The sequence below is a fragment of the Corvus cornix genome, chromosome 3 (assembly GCF_000738735.6).
Source record: "Corvus cornix cornix isolate S_Up_H32 chromosome 3, ASM73873v5, whole genome shotgun sequence".
Taxonomy (NCBI): Eukaryota; Metazoa; Chordata; class Aves; order Passeriformes; family Corvidae; genus Corvus; species Corvus cornix.
The window spans coordinates 48,017,224-48,041,388 of NC_047056.1; the positions used below are offsets into that span (position 1 = coordinate 48,017,224).

General features: G+C 35.9%; 1 protein-coding gene across 13 annotated transcripts in view; it reads right to left on the minus strand.

Moving 5' to 3' along the window:
* Positions 1 to 6,595: 6,595 nt before the first annotated feature.
* STXBP5 (syntaxin binding protein 5) overlaps positions 6,596 to 24,165 on the minus strand; it is a 102,952-nt gene continuing 85,382 nt past the window's right edge. For 8 of the 13 annotated variants that reach the window (XM_039568501.1, XM_039568504.1, XM_039568502.1 and 5 more), the window contains 7 exons: positions 20,130 to 20,180; positions 15,782 to 16,021; positions 13,977 to 14,346; positions 11,294 to 11,459; positions 10,434 to 10,545; positions 8,056 to 8,276; positions 6,596 to 7,363 (listed from right to left, as the gene is read on the minus strand). In XM_039568501.1, coding sequence (XP_039424435.1) covers positions 7,322 to 7,363; positions 8,056 to 8,276; positions 10,434 to 10,545; positions 11,294 to 11,459; positions 13,977 to 14,346; positions 15,782 to 16,021; positions 20,130 to 20,180 — 1,202 coding nt within the window. In that variant the 3' untranslated portion in view covers positions 6,596 to 7,321. The remainder of the gene's footprint in view (positions 7,364 to 8,055; positions 8,277 to 10,433; positions 10,546 to 11,293; positions 11,460 to 13,976; positions 14,347 to 15,781; positions 16,022 to 20,129; positions 20,181 to 24,165) is intronic. The other 5 variants (XM_039568508.1, XM_039568503.1, XM_039568514.1 and 2 more) reach the window with 1 other exon arrangement.

A 24,165-nucleotide genomic window follows, 5' to 3' on the forward strand; every position in this document is an offset into this window, starting at 1 on the left:
GCCCCCAAGCCCTTACTGAGAGAGCATTAATTACACATTGTGAAAAATCAGCCAGCAAAGTAGGAGGTGAGAAACTGGTTCTTGCTGACATCCTGCTCGTGGGTTTACCTCAGTGCAGGACTGTGGGGGAAAACATCCCATTTCCTTAGGCCAGGCTGGGATGCCTCCTGCAACCTTTTCTCCTGAGGGAGAAAACAGACAGTGCCTCTTGCTTGGCTGACCCGAGGCCAAGGGAGCAGTCCAGCTGCATCAAGGCAGGAGGAGGGAGAAGGCAAGATCAGGGATACCACTGAGCACCCATAGGCCAGTGGGCAACAAGGAGGGGCTGGTTCAGTGACCCTGCCTGGATGAAAACTCCCAATTAAAAAATCTGGGTAAGAAAAGTGCTGGTGGGCATAAAATCATATGTCTGTAAGTCTTAAATGCATTTAATTTCCAGTACATTGGCACCAAAACTGTGGAAACACATGATGTGAAAAGGAAACAAGTTTTAATATAGGTCTGATCAAATCCTGAGTTTCACTAAATGAAAATGCTTCACTTTGCAACCTCAGTCTGGCACTCCCCTCTTGTCAGTCCATTGATCTGGGCAGTCCCACAGTACCCTGAGGGAGGGAGCTACTTTTACTGTAGCTTTTTTACTTTTATTGCAGACTACCAGAGCTAGCAAGTAGCTGGAGGCAGTGTGACAGCTCCAAATATCTTGAATCCAATTAAACTGAAGATAAAACAATTTTTTCTTTCCAATGCATTATCCTTTTTATAACTCCATGCACTGCACAGCTTCCAGTTCATTATGTGTAACCATCAGATATTAAAGAAAAAACAAGAAGTCTGGAACTAGCAGACCTTTCCCACAGATGAAACTGCATTCTCACATACTAAAACAAGCAGCAGTGAAATATTTTGCTATTTGACATCATGAGATTCCAAAGATTTCCCCTATGTACAGCAATTTCACATCTCAGATTTACTGCCCAAGCCTCTCTTCGGATTCATTATTTCCAAATCATTGAGAATATGTTTACAAAGGCGGGTTGTTTGTGTGTCCCTCTCTCCCCAACAGCAAAAGACAGCAAATTTAATAAGACTGCAAGCTAGAAACTGGTCTGTGGCAAAGCTGAGCCTCAACCCAAGAAAATAATACATCTGTTGTACTGTAAACATGGCAAAGAAAAAAAATACCAGTTTCATCTCTTCTCCCCATACACACTGGATTCTTAATTTAATAAACCCTGACAAAATGCAGCTACAGAAAATACTTTGCTTTACTGAGTCTGTATAATGAATGACCTTAACTCTTCTGGTAGCTTAAAAAGATAACACGACTTCACATTGTCACCATCAGTACACACATTTCAGAATGTTTTTAGACATGCCTGGGGGCATCACTGCTGATGAACAATTTCATACCTCTTGGGGTCCTTCAGGGCTACTCCCCATCAGCCTGGCTGCCAATGCTTCCAGCACAAACTGCTCTGCTCGTTACAAAGCACAACTCACACCTTCCTGCTGCTCCAGCCAGCAGGAAAACAACTGGTCAGGAAGAAAAGGAGTAAGCTACACTCATTTCAGGAGAGATTTGAATAGTTTATTTTGCCCAATCAAGAGCCCTTCAGCATAATGACACATTCATATACACATATATGAACATTTTTTTCTGAAACATTAATGTATAATACATTTTAAATTTAAAATACCAGCTGCACAGGTATTTTTATTTACAAAAATATTCCATACTTAATTTTTTAACTTCATTATGATGACATAATTCAGTCCAACTACATGTAAATAAAATAACTCTATGCAATCTAACATAGTTGAGTTCGTAACAGTACAGTTTGCAGTTCATATGAAACTATATTTGTAGACAGATGGATTTGCAACCCTACCTAAAAATGCATATTCCAGTAATCATCCTCAGAAGAGCTAGTGGGGCTCAGCAAGACTTAACTGAAGAATAAGTTGCAATGAACAGAAGGGAAAAAGAAAACACACATGTACACACTAACATATACAGAAACGAGAACTGCTACACATCAAGCATGCTTACCCAGGAGTGGGCAATGTTAGAAAAATTTACGGATGTATTTTTTTTTCCCCCCATGGTGCTGGTACAATGAAACAGCAGCGTAACTAGAAAGCAGCATGTTTTCCTAGTTCTAACCACTACAGATAGCAGAGCTCAGGTCTAAAATAACACAGTACTGCTTATTTACAATTCTGTTTTAAAAGGGAATATTTAAAACATGTTCCCACCCCTCTCCCTTTCCATCACCTATTACTGAATGGTAGTGGTAATCCACATACAACTCCTTACATGTTTTCAACTGAAACAGTTTAACTTCTAGTTCTTTGCCTTGTAATATGGAACTTAGGTACTAACAAAAGGAAACACAAGTGTCAAAGTAACCTACAGCGGTAGGTTAAACATTAGCACATGGAAATACTAAAAGAAATACTGATTGACATCTTTCATTTGATTGTTTGGTGTTTCTGCCTCATTCCCCTTCTTCCTTTATTTTCCACTTTTTAAAAATGAATGCCCACATCTTTAAGTCTAAACTTTGTAAGGTGTAAAAGAACCCAGAAACAGTACACTCATCAGACTTGAAACAGTAATAAGGTACCAGTAATAAGGATATATAGCACATCTTCATAATGGGCTTAAGAAGAAGAAATTGGCCCAGGTTAGCTTTTCAATGAAAACTGAAGTAAAATTGATTTAACTGATTCACCTACACTACACCTTTCCCCCCCCGCCCCATTTCTGTTCACTTCCACCCCTCAAACATCATTAATTTCAGTCTAGAGAGTATTTGAAGACTTTGTGGTAGTAGCAAAGTTATCAACATCCCCCCAAAAAGATTCACATGAATTATCCAGGAAATTGGCTGGCATGAGGGAAGATTTAACTGACAAGTTGCCCTTCTACTTGGACAGGGAAGCAAGGCACTGCAGCCCTTCACTCCCACACCAGGCTCTGTCTGTGGTCAGTGCCCACCCAGACATGTTAAACCACGAGAAGAAAGCAGAGGGCACTTCGGCCAAGGAATCTTAAGTTTTCCAACACATGTTTCGGATACAAAAAAGCAACAAAACAAACCCACATAAAACCCAACCCTGATTTACATGTAAAGATCTGATGTATAATCAAAATACACATATTACTCAAAGAAAATGTTTATTGGACAAACCTCACTTCAGTTTTGGAGAATTTTAAAAGTCCAAGAAATAGCTGAAAAAAGTCTCTCGTGTGTACCAGAAAAAAAACCAAACCATAGAAAACCAGTCAGCCATGGACTGCAGCTATTGAGAAAACTTTTATATTAGGCTAGTTCCCTATCTACTTGCTCCATACTTGGAGAATTGTTTAAGAATGTTCATAAAGGGAGGTAAAAATAACTGACTATTTTCTGCAAAGCAAAATGGGGTATTTGTTTTCATTGCTTAGTAATTGTATCATCTCGATATGAGATATGAATGTATTCATAAGCTTAAAACAACTTCTATGGATAATATACATACTTTAAGTACTTTGACTTAAAACTTGAACGTAAGTCTTTTTAAAATTAAAGGTAGAAGTGTACATATAAAAATTATTTAAAACTAAAAGTATATTCTTAAGCAGTATGTATAAATATAACAGATTTCTTTTGTATTATCTAGTAACAAATGTGAAAGTGTTGCAGTAATTTATAAACTGAATGCTGACACAGAATACGTGCCTTTCATTAGATTCTATATTGTATATACATATTTTGCTAAGAAAACACACATTCTAAATCAATCACATAATTAGCAAAGGTGCCTGAAAGTAATCTGTTCTAAAGTCTTTATTGAACATGTGTGTTTATATATACAAATAATGAACCTGAACTGCACAAATGCAGAAACGAAATTAAGGAATAAAATACCATGATTGAATTAAAGTGCAGGAAAAATTCAAGTTTAAAAGTTCAGGTAAGATCAGTGCCATTAATTAAGCAAAAAAGGAAAAAAGGAAAAAAAAAAAAAGGAAACAAAAAACCAACAAAAAAAAACCAAACAAAAATTCCCCTCAAAAAAAAAACCAAAGCCCAAACCAAAACGCCACCAAAAAAAACCCAACCAAACAAAAAAACATAGAAAGGAAAATAAAAGGAAAACTAAAAGGAAAAAAAAGAAAATGAACTTGCTTCCAAAAATCCTCCTTTGGATTTAGCTTTCCAATATCACCTGCCATGCAAGTACCACCTCAGGCACAAAAACTTTGCATAAAGACAGACAAGGAACACAGCTATATATTACTATACTTTATAACTGACTGTTTGCTGAAGAACAAATCACTGGAGATGCCTGTGGTGTAACACTTTCAGACTGATTGGGAATACACACATATTTACACATACCAGGATTCAAAAGTTACGATTTGGCAGGACTAAGGTGAAGAAAAGCTTCTTCAGTTTACAGTTCCTAATGAGACACACTACATATAAACAGATAGGTAGCAGCAGGTAGTTTCTTACTTTCATTAAAAAAAAAAGTAATAGCTCAATTGTATTTTATAGTTTTCCAGACACTCTAAAAAATTTCACACAACTAAAATGCTAGTGAAAAAACCAGGGGTGCTTCCCCGCAAGGATTTCCATATACTTTGTTGTACAAAAGGTGCACCACCAATAGCACAATAAGATGCAATGATGTGTGTGTGATCACCTTCCTTCCACTGGGAAGGAAAAAGTAACATTTTAGACTAAAATTGTACATAGCCCCTTTTATTGACCAAGAACCATTTGTGTGTTTATCTCATGAGCAATCAAATCATTAGCCTTCATATCTAGAAGCATGCCCTGAACATAAGCAACAGAAGAGATTCAACTACGATAGATTCTGCAACACCAAATAAGCCACTACTCGTCTGGTACTGGCAGATGGTCTCTCATTGCCTCTTATTATTTTGCTTGCTGGTGGTTGTCAAATGTGTCTTGATGAGAAAGTTAAGTACGCTTTCTTTTCGAGCCAAGGTCATCTTTCACTGAATGATACCATAATTTGTTGAAGAATACTTTTACAATCCTCTCCCCCAGAACCTGACCAGATTAATTTCCCAGGATTCTGTTGCCCTGGAATGTAGTTTTATCTTCACCAGGTCAAATCATGAGTCATCTCAATTTATAAATGTGAGATAAGGAAGGGGACAAGTGTCAGCTAGGGCGGGTTTTTTTGGATGAGGTATGCGTAATGGTTTATCTAGTTTTCTTCTACCTGGATGTCTAACAAAATGGTGTTAAATATGCATTAATTAGACAGTAAAAATAAATTAACATGCAGAGGCAAATATTGCATGACAAACTGAGTTAAGTAACTCAAATAGACATTGTCTCAGTAGTTACAGGACAGAGCCATGAAGAAATCATAATACTGCTGTTCGAATTGTCACATTCTCATTCGTTAAGGACTTTGAACAGTGGGCATAGTAGGGCATGCCATCGTACTGACAACACAATTCAATTGTCTTTTTTAATTAAATGTTGCTATACATAAAGTGAGAAAATTTATCAGTTTGTGCTACAAAGTCCAAGCATATTTGCCTCTCATTTGAAAAGTGATTTAAGAACCATTAAGTAACTTCAATATTTTGCATCCTTGAGGTGTTTTGTAAGGTTGCCTTGTCTGTGTACCTGCAACATCACTTCACAATAAAAATAAAACCAAGGTTTTGCTTTGGGAACATTCAGAAAGTTTGTGAAAAAAGTACAGAAAAAGCAATGCTTGGAGAAGCAAACCTAAGTGAATAATTTCAGACAATGTAGACCTATCAGCTTCTAAGTACTCCCTTTTATAAAACAAAACCAGTCAGTAACTATTCCTAGTTTGAGGAAAAAGGTCTAAAGGAATTTCTGAAATGCAAGCATTTATTTTAAGGAATACTCTCTTCTAAAAAGAGCCCTGGTCATTCGCACTGATATAGCTTTTGTGCAGTAGCCATTAACAAGTTAGCTCAGCTGTATTATTTACCTCACTCAAACTGAACATTATTTCAGCAATTCCTAAAGGTTTTGTGCACACTTTGCCACTGCTTACACTGAAAGCACTGCTTTAGAGACTAAATCCAAACTTTAGGACAACTGTCTTTAGTGCTGGGTGGGGCTGAGACAGGTACTTGTAAAATAGCTCTCTACTAGCAGAACTTAGAGATTTGCTAAACAACATACTGACAATTATTAAGTATTAGATGCTTGCTTGTCATTATTCATGCATCAGCACCTCCATGGTGTGTAAAACTTTGAAAACCTGAGTCCAAGGTTATCTGATTTCATAGTAAAGGACTAAAGGGGCATCTAGAACTTAAGTTTTGAGCAAAACTATCTCAGCTATTTTAATTAATGGCTGTAAAGATACATTCTGTTAAACATTTATAAAAACTCACAGCATGAATGGAACCCACAGCCAATTCTAAATGTTATACAACCTGAATCAATAACTATTTTTATCCAAAAATAATATTTAACTGAACAGAAGTTGAAGAATTCTTACCACAAGGAAGATGTTACCACATTTCACATTGCACGGCCATAACACAAATGAAAACTCCCAGCATGACACATTCCAGTCATATTATTCACTTGACTTTTTTAATGCAAAAATTACGCATTTTGTTTTGCACGTCACAGAATATGATGTGAATACAAGAATACTAGATCAGGGGTCCAAGAAAAGACTATGCACAGGTCAACTATGTATACAATTTTCAAATAAGAAATCTTCCAAGCTTCCAGCTTTTCAAATGAAAGAAGTGACAGTAAACTTCAACTCTTCTTCAACAATAATGGTAAATATAGCGAGTCCTAGAGAGGGTAATTGTAAGTCAGCTACTGTCCAGCAAGACAAACCAACTTGATTCCAGCTCTTGGACCTCTGATTTATTGCCTCTCCTTACAGGAGGGTATAACACTGCCAGCAATTACAATAGCACAAAAACTTTTGGCATATGAAACATTAACACAGGATTGACCCTGCATTGCCCCTGCCCATCTCACCACGATTTCCCTTTACTCTCTTTTCCACATGTTCCAGTTACCTTCTCTGTTCCAACTTTATGCTAACCAACAGCTAAGAAACACTCAAGTTTGGTTCTTTTTTGCGTGTGTGTTTCTTAGATATAAAGCTCCTCAGTTAAAGCCATGACTGAGGTAAAACAGTGTGTCATTTGTGCTAGGAAACAACAGTATCCGATGGTGAATACTTCTTTAAATTTCAGTGGTCCTGCCAAAATTAATGAAAAAACAAGATTTTTTTCATCAGGACAAAATTAAACAGATGTAATTGATGAGAGTCATCAGAATTGGTACCACTTCTTGTCTTTGTACTTCAACATCATCTAGAAAAACAAAAAGCAATTTCTAATTACTGTTCCTGTAATGTACCAAAATGTACAATGACGCAAACAAATTATATGCTTACAAAGCAGCATGAGAAAGAAGGATTTTAGCAAGGCTTCTCAAAGTTGCAACAACAACATTGCTGAACACTGAGGGTTTAGCATGATGAATTTTCTGATGTTAGTATCATTGCCAGTGATCTAGCCTCAGAAAATGACATTTTTGGGAGAATGGGGAGGTTTCACAGGAGTTTAGGGTGTGGAAAGAAATCGGCATGAAAATGGATGAGAACAGCCATTCTATGGTAGTTACCAAGGAAAGAAACCAACTCGCATTCACGGGGTTTGCATACACCAGGATCTTTCTTAAGGACAGCAGGAATCTGACATAAAGCATTACTCTTCTTATTAATTCAGTGACAATAGGTAATTTTTTCAGTTATGAGAACTGAGTTGCACATTTAGAAGCTTACATGCCACTCCAGCAGACTGCATGCTCTAGACCAATGTGCCATGAGACAAAGGTTAGTACTTAATTGTTGAGAGTAACAAGTGATATGTGAAAGGGAAGTATCCATTATCAATCATAGTGCACGCCCTTTAGATGCACCTCTAACATGCCTTTGCAGAACTCAGTCACTTGCAAAACTTGCATTTGACAATCAGTTTAATGTTCAGTTTGACATACTCACCTCATGAGCATGTTTTGAGAAAGAATCAGCACTGTAAAGCATAGCTGCAGTTTTTTCTTCCAGTTCTCCCAGTTTCTGTCCTCTTTCATCCAGTGCCAACCGGGCTCGTGCCAGTTCACCAACTACACCGGATGCTGCTCCTTTGACACCTTCAATACCCCCAGGTCCTGGAATATGCTGGGCAAGACTCCTTGATGCCTTCCCAGATGCTGATTCTCCAACTGGAGGCATTTGCAAAAAGTAGCAAATACAGAATAGTAAGTTTTTCTATCTCTATTACATAAGTATCACTGAAAGTAGTTTATAGAGAGGTGTAACTTGTTTGATTGGAGACTAAACACCTAATTGTAGGTATGACTATGAGCAACACTCACTACTCTACATTAGTAGATATTACTACGTTAAAACTGAGATATTCAAACCTATTTTCAAGTTTCCAGGCAGGTTATAAAACTGTAACCTCTTCACAGCTCAAGTATGAAACTAAAATTCTCATGTTCATCAACAGAATTGTTAAAAAACCACTTCACCAGCACAATATAGCTTATTTCACATGGAATGCGTTTTGACTTCAACAGACAAAGCAGAATAATTTTGATAATACAAGCTGTGGTTAGTTCTGGAAGTGCTTTGCTGGTACATAGGCCAGCCAGCATGATTCCACCAGCACAAGTTCCCTTTGATGGAAGTTCAATTTTACATGCAGACACCTGTAGGTTAGATGTCTATGCTATCATTATTGTAAAAACCTTGCAAAAAAAAAAAAAGAAAAAGTAATGTAGAAAGACAGTACGGATGTAAGAATAAATCAGTACAAATGGTCAGCTGAACAGCTCCAGACCTCAGTGATGGCATTGGCTACACCAACTTTGCTCATAATGGGACATCAGCCACCCATTTCAATCTAGACACTTGATGTGCCAATCTCATGCAGAACTGTATACACTACAGAAATTTGATTATTTGTTTTAAACAATAAACTATGGTTTAAATATTTTCTTTTTTCTACCTCTAGGAAAAAAATTATGAACTTGTTAAATATGTTTGATGCAGTATTTAAAGACATCTGGTTCAATTTTATGCTTCTATTAAGAATGATTTACATTTAAATTAAGTATTGTAAATATCTTTCTGTGAATTCCCACAATAAGAAAGAGAAATCCTTTCATTTATTAGAGATTCTGCTGTGACCTTCATGGTAAATATGGCTACTTTAAAGACATGCTCAGATGTCTTTTGAATTGTCACTGAACTCACTTTCAGGCTACAATTCATTAGGCATTTTTTCTTCCATTCAGTACTATTTTCCTTCTAAAGATCCAAGCCAAAACTTAATGGTGGAAACTTGAAATAATATAAAGGGATAGCTTCTAAAGTTACAAGGTATTTTTCCCTTGTCCCAGTCATATTAAACTATAATTTGTGCACATAAATTTCTCTACTGGAATACTTGACCAACCTTCCACAGTATTACATATACATATATATACACACACATATAAACACCCACAAAAGAAATCTTTAACATCGAAAGTGACCTCTAAATATCTGATATTTGCTCAAAATGTACAGGCTCAAGTAATAGAGTCTAATTTAATTTTCATTGTGTAGAGATCAAAAGAACCAACTTAAAAGAAAAGACTGGCAGGGCACCTTGTCAATTTTGACAGATACATTTCATGTTAATAAGAAAATGGTTCTTAAAAATAAGCTTGCATAATATGGTGTTGCATCTAGCAAATATCTGAATAAATAAATGGAAGCTATTTTCCTTAAATATATTAAAGTGCTGAATGCCACCACAGGAAAGAAAAAAGTTGCAATCAAAAAAAAAATGAAAGATAAAGCAATGAAAATTTTGCCAAATCTGAATTTTACTGTCCTATAAACAGGACTGAATTGAAATATCATAGAGTTCTGTCCTTGCTGTCATTCCTGAGGCAGCTCTGCACAAGTAAAACAAGGAAAGTCTGGCAAATAACTGAAGTAGAGTGAAGTTTTAATTTTCTCACTGTCTAGAATAGCATTCTCCAAAAGCAGTCCCTTTCAGTCCCTTTATCAGCATAAATAGAATCATGGTCAGTACTACATGCTTCATAAAGATTAATTCAAATAAGATTACAAAACAAGAAATGGGACAACTAATCTACTGCTGAATAAATGGGATAAAAGAACCTATGAAAAAAAACACACCAAGCTTTTCTGATCTTGTTGGTGAGGTGCACAACACAAAATCTATGAAAAAGTATTCGTCATTCCCTATTTTATTTTCCTCTTCACAAAGGTAATGTTCTATTAATACAGGTAATACATTTATCAAGGATCACTGGCTTCCTTGGGTAGAAATACCAGAAAAATAACAATTAATAATAACTTACAGAGCTCTTCTCTGTCAAGTGACTGTGCCCCACCTCCGAACAGGCCTTTAAAAAACCCCCTGTTTGGTGCTTCTGGTGTTTCTACAGGAGTGAAGAGCTCACCCAACATTTCCTTTGCAATGAAAGAGAGACATAACAAGGCATAAATTATTAATAAGAATGGAACGTTCTTTCACTTTCAGGATTTATTTAATGGATTTGAATTTCAAAATAAATATGCTTTAATGGGCATCTGTCTTTGCAAGGTGATGTAGGAAATAGAAAAATAAAAACGTATTAAGAAATTTGTCCAAACCATCTGAAGCAGATGGTTGCAAGCTTAGGGCTCATGGAATTCAGAAGCAAAGAAATGCATTCAAGTAAAGCTTATTTGCCCCTCAATAACCTGGGCAAGACTCCTGACTTTGTCCTATTGAAACTGTATCTACAAATACTTATATCCACGTAGCAATACGAAAGTAGAGCCTGCAACTCTGCTATTTCATTATTCTATGCAACCACCAAACTGAAGCATGACTGAGATTTTTTCAAGCTGTTAATATCCCTGAAATGTAATAGCTTCCTTCAAATATCCTGAATTAGCATTCCCTACTTGTGTCAGCACACACCTCCCCCAGCGTCAATTGATCAAGTGAATTTTAACTGCATGTTAAAGGAGGAAAATTCCTGTTGATCAAAATGAAATTAAGTAAGAAACTGATTCAGCTACAATAGCATGGATGAAGTGATTCATCTGGAATCAGATTCTACAGTGAAGGAAAACAAAAGGGAAAAAAAAAAAAATCAAAGCGCAAAAGTCAAAGTACTCAGCTCAGAATGTATCTAAGAAAAAAGTGACTTTTTTAAAAAGAGCGAATTACCTGAAGATTTTCACATGTTTCTTGGCTGTAGGTGAGCCTCTGTATTTCAGTTGGTGAGACAAGATAGAGTGCTTGTCCATTATTGGTGAAGCAGAATGTTCTGGCTATCCGCATATTGGTGAGTGGCAGGTAATACACATCCAACAGTGGCCTTAAACTTGGCAAACTTAAGGAAAAGAATTTAAAAACGCATTAAATAGAGCAGAAATGTCTATTATTGATCAAATGGCTCATTTTTAAACTGCAATACATGTTTTTTCTCTTCACCATTTGACGAGTACCACAAACAGGTGTAATTTAATGACATTACAGAACCTCAAAACATGAGATTTTTCAAGGTAGCACCTCAAAAATTAAACATCTGCATCGCAGACACATTTAAAAGCATTTTTTTAAATGACAGTCTGAGCATGCTAATCAAAAATTCGCTATAATGAATTAGGCATTACTTAATAATTACCAAGGTATTTTGATAAGTATCTACGAAGAGTTTACAATTAAACACCCTCTCTCTTCCCTCAGGTCAATAATTTCTCCTTGACTAAAAATACAAGTCTACAAGATTTCTCCTCAAGAACATTTAGAAATATAACACGGGTGTACTGTCAAAGCAAAGCAGAATTCAGTAGCCTCAAACAATCTTATTAATTAAGTCCCCCTTTTTTTTCTGACAAGATATTTAAGAGGAAGTCCTCTTAGAGCAAAGTTTGCTTACCTTGTATTTTCTGATTCTGTACATGTAACTGCAGAACTTACTGCATCAATCTACTGAAGAACAGACAGCACACCTGGGCTATAACAATGTTCCTCTACCAAACATTCCTCTCCCTCAATGTAATAATAAATACAAGTAAGAAGAGACAAAACACCTAATTTCTCGACAAATAGTACCCAAAATAAACCACTGTCTCAACCATCCCCTGTGAAGTTCTCGTAAAAAAATCTACAAAAGTTGTTAGCTGCAAATGTCCCAATAATACAATAAACAGCTTCTCCTGCAGACACCATCTGCATAAGGTTATTATTTCTAGACACTGAAAAAGCAGTAAAGGGGCAAAGTGAAGTTAAAACCAAAGAAAGATGTAGTAACCACAACAGTGTCAGGTTGCCTTGTTTTGTTTTTTCTTTTTCTTTTTTTGAAGGATGCTGAGATTGCCTTTGGAGGCAAGTTTTAAAAGTGAGAAATAAAAAGCAATATTCTCTTCTAAGCGTATCACCCAGATATGACACCTCTGCCACGCATGTATCTAAAATAAGAATATTCCTAAGATAGAGTCAGTAACAGGGAAGTGTTTTGCTTCAGATCAATGGAAGCATAAAACATTTTTACAGCTTCAAAACACAAAAATATTAGATCAGATAGGACAACCGTGACATCCATGAGAGCATTTTCATAATTTCTGTTACAGATTTGTTTGTTACTAAATCCTATCTGAGTTTTTATCAGTAGCTAAGTTTTGGCCATCTTGGGTATGATACAGTGCTCTGAAAACTTTACACAAACTGCACATAAGGTCCACTCCCCAGCAGCAATTCATGCTTACGAAATGGAGCTCATCACTGGAGTCCAAGTTCCCCACACAAGTTAACAATTCAGCATTTGTAATTTAGCTCATATGCAGAGTTCATTAGAAAACAACATGAATCCTGAAGACAGGATTTGTTTCAATATATGGTATCCGAACATTACTAAGTTTAGTTTTAATTAGGAAAAACGATACTGTTTGCCCTGCAAGGTGAGCAGCATTTTATAGACATGTTTAGAATACATAAAGCATGGGATAGACATCAATGGAGTTACAGGCTTACAGACTACAATTAAAAAACAAGATTTGATAGTATCAGTTTTAGTTTTACTCCTAACAACTTCCTAAAGAAATATTTTTTACAGAATTTTCCAAGCTGAAAGCTTCTTTTGGCAACCTTAAAAATAATCTTGTAGGAACTTTACTGGCATAATGTTATAGGGCCATGTTCCACATTCATCTTATCATTAGGCCACATCTAAACTGCAGGTGCAAGGGTGTAAGTATACACACACTGCTGTTCAGAATAAAATAGCACTTAGAAACATTTAAGATAAAGGACATGAAAATTACATAGGTGACCTGTAAGTATATTTAAACACTACTACTACTCTACTACTACTACAACACATGTTTAAACTCATAACTTAAACCTCTTACTTTAGATGACTTATTACTATGCAACTGCTAGCAGTTAATCTTGCCTTCATAGCCTGAGTTTAAGGCCTTTAACAAACAAGCAAGATACACAACAAAATATTAAGATTGAGCCATGAGTGTGATGCAAACAGCTGCACAAAAAATAGATAGAGTCTGGTCAGGTACAAGCTAAAGGTCTGACTTAAGGCAGTTTTCTCCATCAGGAAGTAAATACAACTTTTAGAAAACCTTCAACTCATGGACCTGTATCAGCTATTTGGAACTATGTGTTGAATCAGTGTAGCTTAAGCTAAAGTGGTAAACTTTTTCATGTGTTAAAGGCATAACTAATAGGAATGTGCTATCAAAATTATTCAGGCTCAAGTGCTGGAGAATTATCAACCCTGATTGAATGCAATTTTTTTTTTAATTCATCATCCTATGGAAAAGGAACCTTTCTATGTAGCAGAAGACTATTTCTTCTTTTTATATTTAAGTTACCATCAAACAGGTCTTACCTAAAAGTCATAATATGTCCATTGGCACAGAAACATGCAAGGCAGATACTGTTACTCAATGACACTATGTCTCCACGAAGAACAAAAGAAGTCTCTGTTATATTTTGCTTATAAATACAGTTCTGGGATGGCAGTGAGATAACTTTTGCTTGCTTTTCTGAACATATCACTGCATATTGGTTTTCACTGATTTCCTGAGAGGAAGAAGGGGACACTGAGACAGGTCGTCGTTTTTTCGCTTTTTCTTTTTCATCTTTATCTTCAGGAACATTGTGTTCTCTCCAGGGCTCATGTGCTGGTGGGACCAAAGATCCTGTGGCGTCCAAAAAAGCCATTCTCAAGATTGCCCCTTTTAGCCTCAGGATGGTTCCTAGGAAAGAGTAGTTGAGCACATTTCTAAAACAGTTCTCCTAAATTGCTTTTCAAGCTACAAATTATTCCTTTAAGAAGCTAGCAGAATGAAAAGAAAACAAGAATTTCAGTTTGCCTCTGTAGCAAAATGGGTGTACGAAAATCTTTGGGCATTTATCTAAAAACCAATGAAGCACAAATGTAATCAAGAAAATGTTAGACCAGTTTCCAAGAGTTTAGTGAATACTCTTCCATTAACTTCAAGGGAAATGAATACATTTATTAAGAGAGCCAGGCTGGCATACACATCTGTATTTAAGTTCAGTGTCACAAATGCAACTCACTTCATTCTCTCCTGATGAGTACACAGTATGCTTGATATCAACAAAAAATGTTATTAGTCTAAGGTGAGCCCCACTTTTTCCTTTAATTGGTTCAGAAACAAGCACGTGTGGTGTTTTTATTTCTCCCCTGCAGTTCACACTTGAATCCACTTCTCTAGCTTGAAATGAAAGAGAAAAGTTTTCCCTCCTTACTGCTGATATCACTGTCTCTGTAGGCCAGAATTTAAGCTAATAGATTTTATTTTACTTTATTCACACATAAGTAACAACATGAACATTTGCTAAGTACAAAATATAAAGCAATATCTTTTAAGGATTATGCTGCAGATGCAGTGATGAAACCCACTGCCTAGCCTGAAGCATTGCCTTTATGACCAAATGTTACCAAATCTGAACACTGCTATCAGTACCTTACTCGATGGGCACAAATCACATATATGGTCTAGATGTCTGCTCCTAATCATTCCTACAAACAATTAGCATTGCAATTTGTATGTTTGATACATCTGTGTAGCAAAATGGACTAGAGCAGCATGTTCTGCATGAGACAGTGGTAGCAGGAAAGCTAAATCTATGTGCAACAGTATAGCCAATAAGCCATTAATACATAATTACAACAAAATCAGTTGCTGTGCATCAGAAAAACAAGATACAAGACCTTTCATAGCAATCCAAAGGAATATTTTATCACTAATATTTCACACTAGTTGTTCAATTTACAGCCTTAGTTTGCACTCCCTTTTCTTGCTGCAGGAAAACTGATTGATTCTTACCCCATGACTAAAACACAGTAATAAACTGAGCATTTGATATTATTCATCTCTTCTGCTATCTCTGTTTAACAACTGCAAACATTGTTTTCTCAGCAAGTATACACTAAAGTTGTATTTTTATATTTTAGGAGATTGTACTTTTCACTTTTCCAACTTGAGAAACGCTGGTAATAAAGTAATTACTCTAGATTGTTAAACTTAGCAGCTAAATCAATGGTATATATATTTTTAATTAATCAATAATTAAAAAGAAAACCTGTAACAGTTTCTCAAAAAACGTGAAGAACTACAACAATACTTTATCAAAGCATACTTTAGCCATCTGCTTTGTACATACCACTAGGAGAAACAATTACTGGCTGAAGAAGTCTTTGCTCTCCTCCTGGGGGTAAGTTCAGTACAATGACAAGCACTGTACCCAGCGTGGTCCCAACCCACAGGCACGGGGAAGGCGATGTATCAGCCTTTCTTGTGAAAGTCTCACAAAAATGAAGAGCTGAAATTGCCTCGCGTGACTCTTTATCAATGCTAGTTACACTAGAACTCCGGGATCGACTGAAAGAGTTGTCTTTGACATCTGAAAATAAACCAGTATTAATTTAAAAGAATGACAAATTGCAGGGATTAAGAGAATTTAATTAATTTTTTGTTCTTTAGCATCAACTGTATACTAACTATAATGCTATTGATTTTTCCATCCCTATCCTTCCTTAGTCATATTTCCTTATGCCTGAATTTCCAGCTGTTTCTTGAGCAAAGCACCCAATCTTTGTTGCAGAGGGTGCCATTAGGTAATTACCATGAACAATTTTTAGGCATACTTCTGTGTTCTAGAGCCAGAGAATAATAGTGGCACTCCTTTAAAACAGTTGAATTACAAACCTCTCTGCCAATTAGTTCATTGATCAGATGAAAAAATATTAGCTCCCATGGGACACAGTTAACTAATCTTAGGAAGATAAAACTATTTTACGTTAGAACTGCAGTGACATCCACACAGCATGATAGCATGGAACCTGTAATGACTCACAATATGATTCCACTTTAGGAAACTGTGTGCAGGAGATCTAACAGCCTATTTACACACCCCTCCAAACTTTCAGTAAGAGAAACAACAAATGCTATCAAATGCCACCTGGTGCTGCTATACAAAGCTGAAGATCTCCACTTTGAATGCTGCAGCACAGTGTCAGTAATAGCATTAAAGCCTTTCAGGACGTCTTGCTCACTGCTTAGCAAACAAGTGAATTCTAATGTTAACAAAAGTAAATGTGCTGTTCCACTCTTGCTGTATGCAATCTCTAGGTATGGCAATACCTAATTCAGCACACCCTGAATTTATCTGTGCATTCACAAAAAATTAATGCTATACTTTCTTAATTCATAATTGCAAAGTTTTAGCACAAGACAGCCCTCACCAGCAAAGGTTTGTGCAATTTATACTATGCTTTTTAAAAAAATAACTCAAAAAATCTTTTGAGTAGGATATAGATGCAACTGACATATTTAAAGCAGGATTAAGACCTAAAGAACAACATTTAACCATGTACTATTTGGAAGTATTACCATGTTAGTTTCATTAAATTGTTGAAAAACTTTCTACAAAGAATATCTAACATGCATTTGGAAAGCGTACATACTAGATTTCAACTGACTAAATACACACATCTACTTAACACAAACAGTGCATCTTCTCAGGAGGTAATTGCCTCATTCCAACAAGGATAGAAAAAAACATTGTCCTGTTGAATTTTAGCTGTCAAATATAAAACATGGATTATAGAAACTAACTCAATCACTCAGATGTTGACATACTAAGTTTTCACATTAAAAAAAATAAATCCAGTGTAAAACAATGAAAACAATAATTTGTTTTTATAAGTCTTCTAATGACCACCACCTCTTATGATGCTTGTTTTTTTCAGGCTTGAGAAACCATTACTAATTTAATGTTTTTTTCCAACTTTAACATGGATTAATCAGTCTGAATATAATCAATCGTACAGTAACTGCAATAGGCATAGTTTTAAATGTGCATTTGTGAGTTCTAGCTGGTTGATTTGAAGAGCATGTGTACAAATTCCAGAAGCACTGGGATGGACAGGAAAAAAACCAATAAAAACTAACTTGTCAAACAATATAGGCATTTTTGAGAGTGGAGAATCCATTCAGAAGAGAGAATGAAGGGTTAAAAGTTTAACTGCTTTAGTGCATCCTATTTATCCTGAAGTCAAGGAAGAAGTTTGTAAATGGATTAGATTCAGATGAAGAGGAAGGAACAGCAGCGTGATGAATCACTACACACCATCAGAAGGATGGAAAGATGAGGCTCTTTTGAGTAAGTAAAGCAAGGAATAGCACCTAGTGGCAGTAGTATCAATCACTGGATTAGAACATTGAAAAGCAATGGTATAATGCAGACAAGGGTATGTTCAAGATAACTTCTGTTTTAGAAAGTGGAGAATAAATACAGAAACACATACTTTAGATTTTATCTGTTCAGAAAGGAAAAGGAGCAGGTTAAAGATCTAAAGACAGTAAACTAATTTGAAAGAGCAAGATCATGGAAGAGTAGGTTTCAAGAAGCCATGGAAAGAAATGCGAGAAAATGATAATGAATTTATGGAGAAAGGCATTTCAGTTGTCTCCTACAGCCAGAGTAAATATGGCCACTAAAGTGACAAAAATACAAGCAAGCCAACACTGAAGAACACTATGCAAAAGCTATACCGCTACAAGAAAAGACAGAAGCAAAATTTAAAAAAAAATATAATTGCTTAAGAAAGTTATTTACAGACCTGAAAACCTAGAATAATTTTACACAGAAATGATGTTTCTAAGCACAGATATTAACACACACGCAAAGTCAAAACCAGTCAAAGGCTACTACAATTCACAAAGTACAGACTATTTTATGAGTATATCAGAAACAATGTGACAAAAAACCCTTCCACTATTTCAGTAGACGGAACAGCAAATATTAAGTGATGTAGAAAACACTGTAACTCCTTCAAGATTGGAAAGTGCTGAAAAAAATTCAGCATTCACTTTTCACCAGTCTTCATTAGAAAAAAGTAACACTTCCTAGAACTTACTGCCACCAAAGAACTGTGAGTAAAACAGCAGAATTACAATCAGTTAATATTTAAGTATAAATGTGTTCCAGTTTGCCAAGTATGAAATTCACCCTATACCAAAATTATTCCTAAACCATTAGTAAATGTAGTGTGGAACACCAGAAAGATATTGAAAAGAGTTGTCAAATTCTTCTGCTCTTTTGTGCCAACATAGACACACTTAAATCGCTCTAGTTCCAGATACTAAGTTTACAAAGATGAGGAAAAATTCCAATTCCAGAGGAGATTAACAGAAGCCACTCTAAGTTTAGATACCATAACCTAAAGAAGAAGGAACTGAATTCTGTAAAGAAAAAAATCTGCAAAAATGAAATTAGAGATACGATGACAGATTTCAACAGCATAAATAATGATTAACAAAGATAGGAAGTACATGTTATCCCTGTTTATCGTGGAAAGGACAAGAAAAAGTTAACATGGAAGCAAGGAAGTTTGATTAAATAACAGGAAATCTGTCTAACTGGACTACACAACAGTGAAACTTTATCTGGTATATTTCTAAAAACTTATTTATTGGAGGCTCATGAATAGATCAGGAGGTTAAATTGTCAAAACATCTGTATCCCTGCCAAAGGATCCTTGCCAATCCTTGGATTAAAGACTCTCCGAGGGGTGCTTCCAACTTTGCATTTCTCTGAGAGGGGCAAGCTGTAATTGTAAACCAGGATGGTCCAGCTCAGTTTCAGAATATCCTAGTGCCACGGACTTCTCCCTTGTCGACAGCAGCAGCACCTGGCAAACAGTGCTACAGCTGCCAGTCTGATCCCGTCTGTCTTCTGCTGGGCTTGTGGTAACAATTCTGTTGCAGAAAGAGGAGCATGCTGTGGCAGGCAGAAGGCAGCTGCATTTACTGCTGTAGGTCTACAGTTGTCCCCCATCATCTTTAGAGAACAAATCAGAAGAGCTGGATCTGCTAATAGCTGGCAGTCAAAGTATTAAAAAATTCCAACCTACTCATTGTATGCTGTTTTAGTTAGGCAACACAATGACTTTTAGTACTACAGATCTCATAACTGAGCTGATCCTTATTTTAAAAGTTACTGTGCATTTTCAAGAAAAATAAATTCTCAGACTGGTCATCCATCCAAACAGCTGTATATTGCTTTACTTTAGAGACAGTGGTCACAAGACAATTAACATTTATAAAACTATGCCCAACTATTTGTTGAGAGCACCTCAACATATCCTGTTAAGATATTTCATTTTTCAATTTAAAATGCATCAGATGGTCCTAAACAGGCAGCAGTTTTCCAAATGCTGCCTGCTTATTCACGCTTTTGCTATCACAGCAGTACTGATGTGAGTGACAGATGCCTAAAAATTATGATGAAAGTGTGATAAGCCATATACAGGAATTGCAGGCTTACCTTATGATGACAGCAATGACATTTTGTGCCTGAGAGTCCCCAAAAAGAGTGGAATTAAAATTTTATTTCTAGACTTCAGACAAATGCAACAAAGTCATGATAACTTACATAATTTAGGCCTATTACTTTAACATACTCACATTCAGATTTAGTAAAAATAAAATCAACTATATAAACTTACCTAAATCAGGCTTTAACTCAGTTGGCAAACTTAGCTTCCTGGACATCTTTGCTGAAAAGTGAAGTATATCTTTTTTTTAAAAAGAATAAACATAATTTTTCTGGTCCTTATTTGCTTCTTTCGCAATATTTAATATATAATTGTTTATTACATTCATTGAGGTACTTTACAGGATTTCCTTTAAAGCAGAGCCTCGCTTCTTCAAGTGAGGGCTACAAACTAAATAATGGAAGACAGCAAAATCCCTAAATACAGCATCTTATCACTTTTGCTGAGCTTGATTTCTCTTCAGGCTTCAGGCAGGACTTAATGGATTGGACAAACTTGGCTTTGGCTCAACCTCAAGTTTTAACTCCTCAGGTGAGAGGTCAGAATTGCAAGGATGTGCACTGATTCTTACAAAAAAGTTCAGATCCCATCCCCCTTTCTTATGTCCTACTTTCTGATCAAACCTGAGACATTTAAAATAGAAATAAAAAAAAATTGAAATCACACTAAAATTAATGCACATGTGTAAAAAGCTAATCTTCTGAGATGCAATCCACAACCTTAGAAGAAAGAATTACAGAGAATAATCATAAAATAAGCAGTGTACAAACACTTGCAACACATTCAAAAAAACCAGAAAGATTTTGATAATGCTGCCCAAGTGAAAAATAGCACTTTAACTCATCCCTGACTTAGAAATCCTTTTTATAGGAATGGAAATCTTGCAGTCCATTTAAACTGCAGTACAATACAAACAAATGCTGCTGCAAAAGCCATCACAAATAAACTAGTAGGCATACATCACCCTTCCATCTTTCTTTCAATAATTACTGGAGAAGGAATTATTTTGACATAGCTTTTCTGCTAGACCAGGACTACAGTCTAAATTTATTTCCCAGCCACATGCTTCAGTTTTGATGTATCATTGAATTCTTTATCATCTTGCACGGCTGATACTTCTTTTCCTAAAGTAGATACTGAGCACAAGCTTATAATTCTAGGAGTACCTTTTATGGATACCACTCAAAGCAGCCTGAATCTTGCTGCTTTTCTCTGTTAAAATTGGCATTACCTCATTCTAATTATCACTTTAAAAGAAATCATTCCAATTTCTACATATCCTGAAGAACAGCAGGTGATTTAAAGTTACTTCCACTCCTTCAAAAAGTAAAATACTTCACTGTATCATCAATTATGCTCATCAATATTGCAAATGCTAGTTATCTGAATAGTTGAACAGTTTTATTCCTGTCATACATCATAAAAATTTGAGAACAAGACTCCAGAAATAATCTTCTCATTTCCTTCATGTGTCAATGTTAAAAGTATGTTTGAATTAAATTGAAATTACTTACTCTCAGGCAGAAATGCTAATCACTTACTTTAGTACAGGCTGAAACTGAAAAGGCCACCCTGACTACATGTTTTCTACCCCTCATCCTTGTATTAGCACTGGCAAATACCTAGCGTAAAGGTGAGGCCAAAACTCGTCTAAATGAGGTTTCTGCCAAGGGTTGCTGCCAAACAAGATCAACTCCTATTGCAGGCCAGAGCTCAGATACACAAACAGAAAACCAGGGTACACAACAGCACTAGTGACGAGGAGCCCATCTTTTTGCTGCCAGCTTGAACTTAAATCAGCTTCCAGAGACATCATGAAATCTCATCTGGAATAGTGAATTACAAGATGGGCATTCCTCATAACACTTGTTTCCTCTGTTAGACATATACATAATAAGAGCTGAGATACTGAAGAAAACCTTGATTATATACACAGAAAATAACTGCAGCTATTTTTGGCTTTTAACAGCTTTCACCATGTGTAAATACCTTAACCTATTTAACTAATTGAAAACCAGTACAGTCACTCTTGGCTTTTCAAATAGAAACATTCAGCACAATCTTAACAACTGGAAGAAAACTGACCAAAAAAAAAAAAAACCCCTAGGTAACAGATAATATAACAGGTAATAGCAAGTACAGGCAAGTGTGTTGGATTCTGAGAGCTGATCCAGTTTTAGCTTTTTGTTCCTTAGTGGCAGGCCAGCTGTGTGAACAAGGCTGGTAAGATAAAACAAATTTGTCAGGCAATTTTCAACATATATGCCTCATTAATAGGACAAGAGGATACATGAATTGTTAAAAAGGATATCATTACTGGAAATTGTGAATTACTGTGCTATGCAAAAAACCCCCAACATTTCAAAACACATGTTAATGTGTCAGAAACCGCAATAATTCAACTGTGAATGAGAAGAAAGAACCTATTCCAACAGCAATGGTGCCATCTTGTGTTTAAAGAAAAAACAGCCTAAACATTCAGTAAGAAAACAGGAATATTTCATCAGCTAAGCCCTTTTTAACTAACATTACTCTGCATAAAAAAACCCCTCCTTGTATTCACATTTGCTTAAGTTTTACAATTTTTTATAAATTCAGTTTTTTTATGCCTCAGATGAAAACCAGCAACATGCTGGACACCTTGTACAAAGCAAAAGATACAAATCAGAAAAATGGAAGATACAGGATGGAGATCTACAGAGAGAGCATTCAATGTCAGGCTTTTCACTCCAGCTGCACAACAGGGCAGAGGTGATGCTGACTGCTCCTGCTGCACGTGGCTGACTTCAAGTAGTAGCTGTCATATCAGAGTTCAATATCTCTCTTGGGGGTGGTGGTTGCTGCAGCATTTACAGCCAAGACTGGTGCGAGACAAGGACAAAGAGATCAGGGAGCTGCTGTGCTCCTCCTGGCACACTGCTGCTTGAGGCAACACTGACTGTTTTGCCTGGGTTTAGACCTACATTTAATATTTCTCTAAATTAGAAAACCTAGAGTAATACACAGGTGGTCACACACATTCTGTCAATATATATAATTAAGAATCATATCGAAGAACTGTCCAAACCCAAGGATTCTTGGAGATTTCTCACAGGTCAGGCTTGGGAAGGCAGGTGTTAAAATATGAAAGACTGCCTTTCTGTAACATGTTATGTGTCAGTATAGCAGGAACAACCTTCAATTCAATAAACAAAACCTGAAGGCTGAGACACGACTGAACTCTCAGTAGGAAGCTGTGACTTAGAAGTAACATTTCATTTGCAGTGGGTTATCCTGAGCTGGTATATACCTTAAAATGTATAGCAAATTGGTTTGAAAGCTGTACAGTAATTTCTCCTCCATTCCTTTTATTTTAAAATAAAATTCTAAAGATTATAAAGGAGATGTGTCTTGGAGCTTTGACAACCAAGAGAACAACTTATGAAGTCTATTTCATATAATATCACATGAGAAATAACTAAGCAATTTAGAATTTTTTAGAGATACCAAAGCTCCCAAAATATTATATATTTGACAACTACACAAAGTGAAATATTTACATTACCCATTAACAAATGTTGAAATCTCTAAAATTCACATGAGAATAATAAAACCATTTCACAAAATACTGTGAGAAAGTACGTACTTGGATACGTCCAAAATTAGATCAAAGTATTAAAAACACATTGAAAGAAACTCTCTTTGACATTAGGGCAAATGAGAACTTACTATGAACATCATAAAATTTGATTCCATGAAAAAGGTATTAACGGTCAATTATTTTAGCAGTGTTTGAAAAATTTAGGTATACACTTAGAATGTAACAAATGTGAGAAACCTCTGTCAGTACTAAGAGCAGGGATTATAAAAGTTTGGAATTAAATCTACTCTGCTTAAGTCTGTCTACTAATACTGTTTGCAATTATTTTTAAATTTATAAAGTGCAGAAAAAAAATAAGACCAATTTTCCTGAGAAGTATTTGACGTGTGTGCTTCTAGAACAGTTATAAAAGTCTTAAAATCGATCATATTTTGCAGGCACCTTTACTAAAGATTTTTCCAGAAATGGTTGTTGCATCTTAACTTCCAACACAATTTGTACCTATAATATTTAATCATCTGTATCTCTTCATGCCAAATACTTAACTAACCAAATTATGAGTAAAACAACTGGAGATTTTGCTTCCACTGAAGTTGGATCCCAATGTCTTTCTACAAAAATGACACA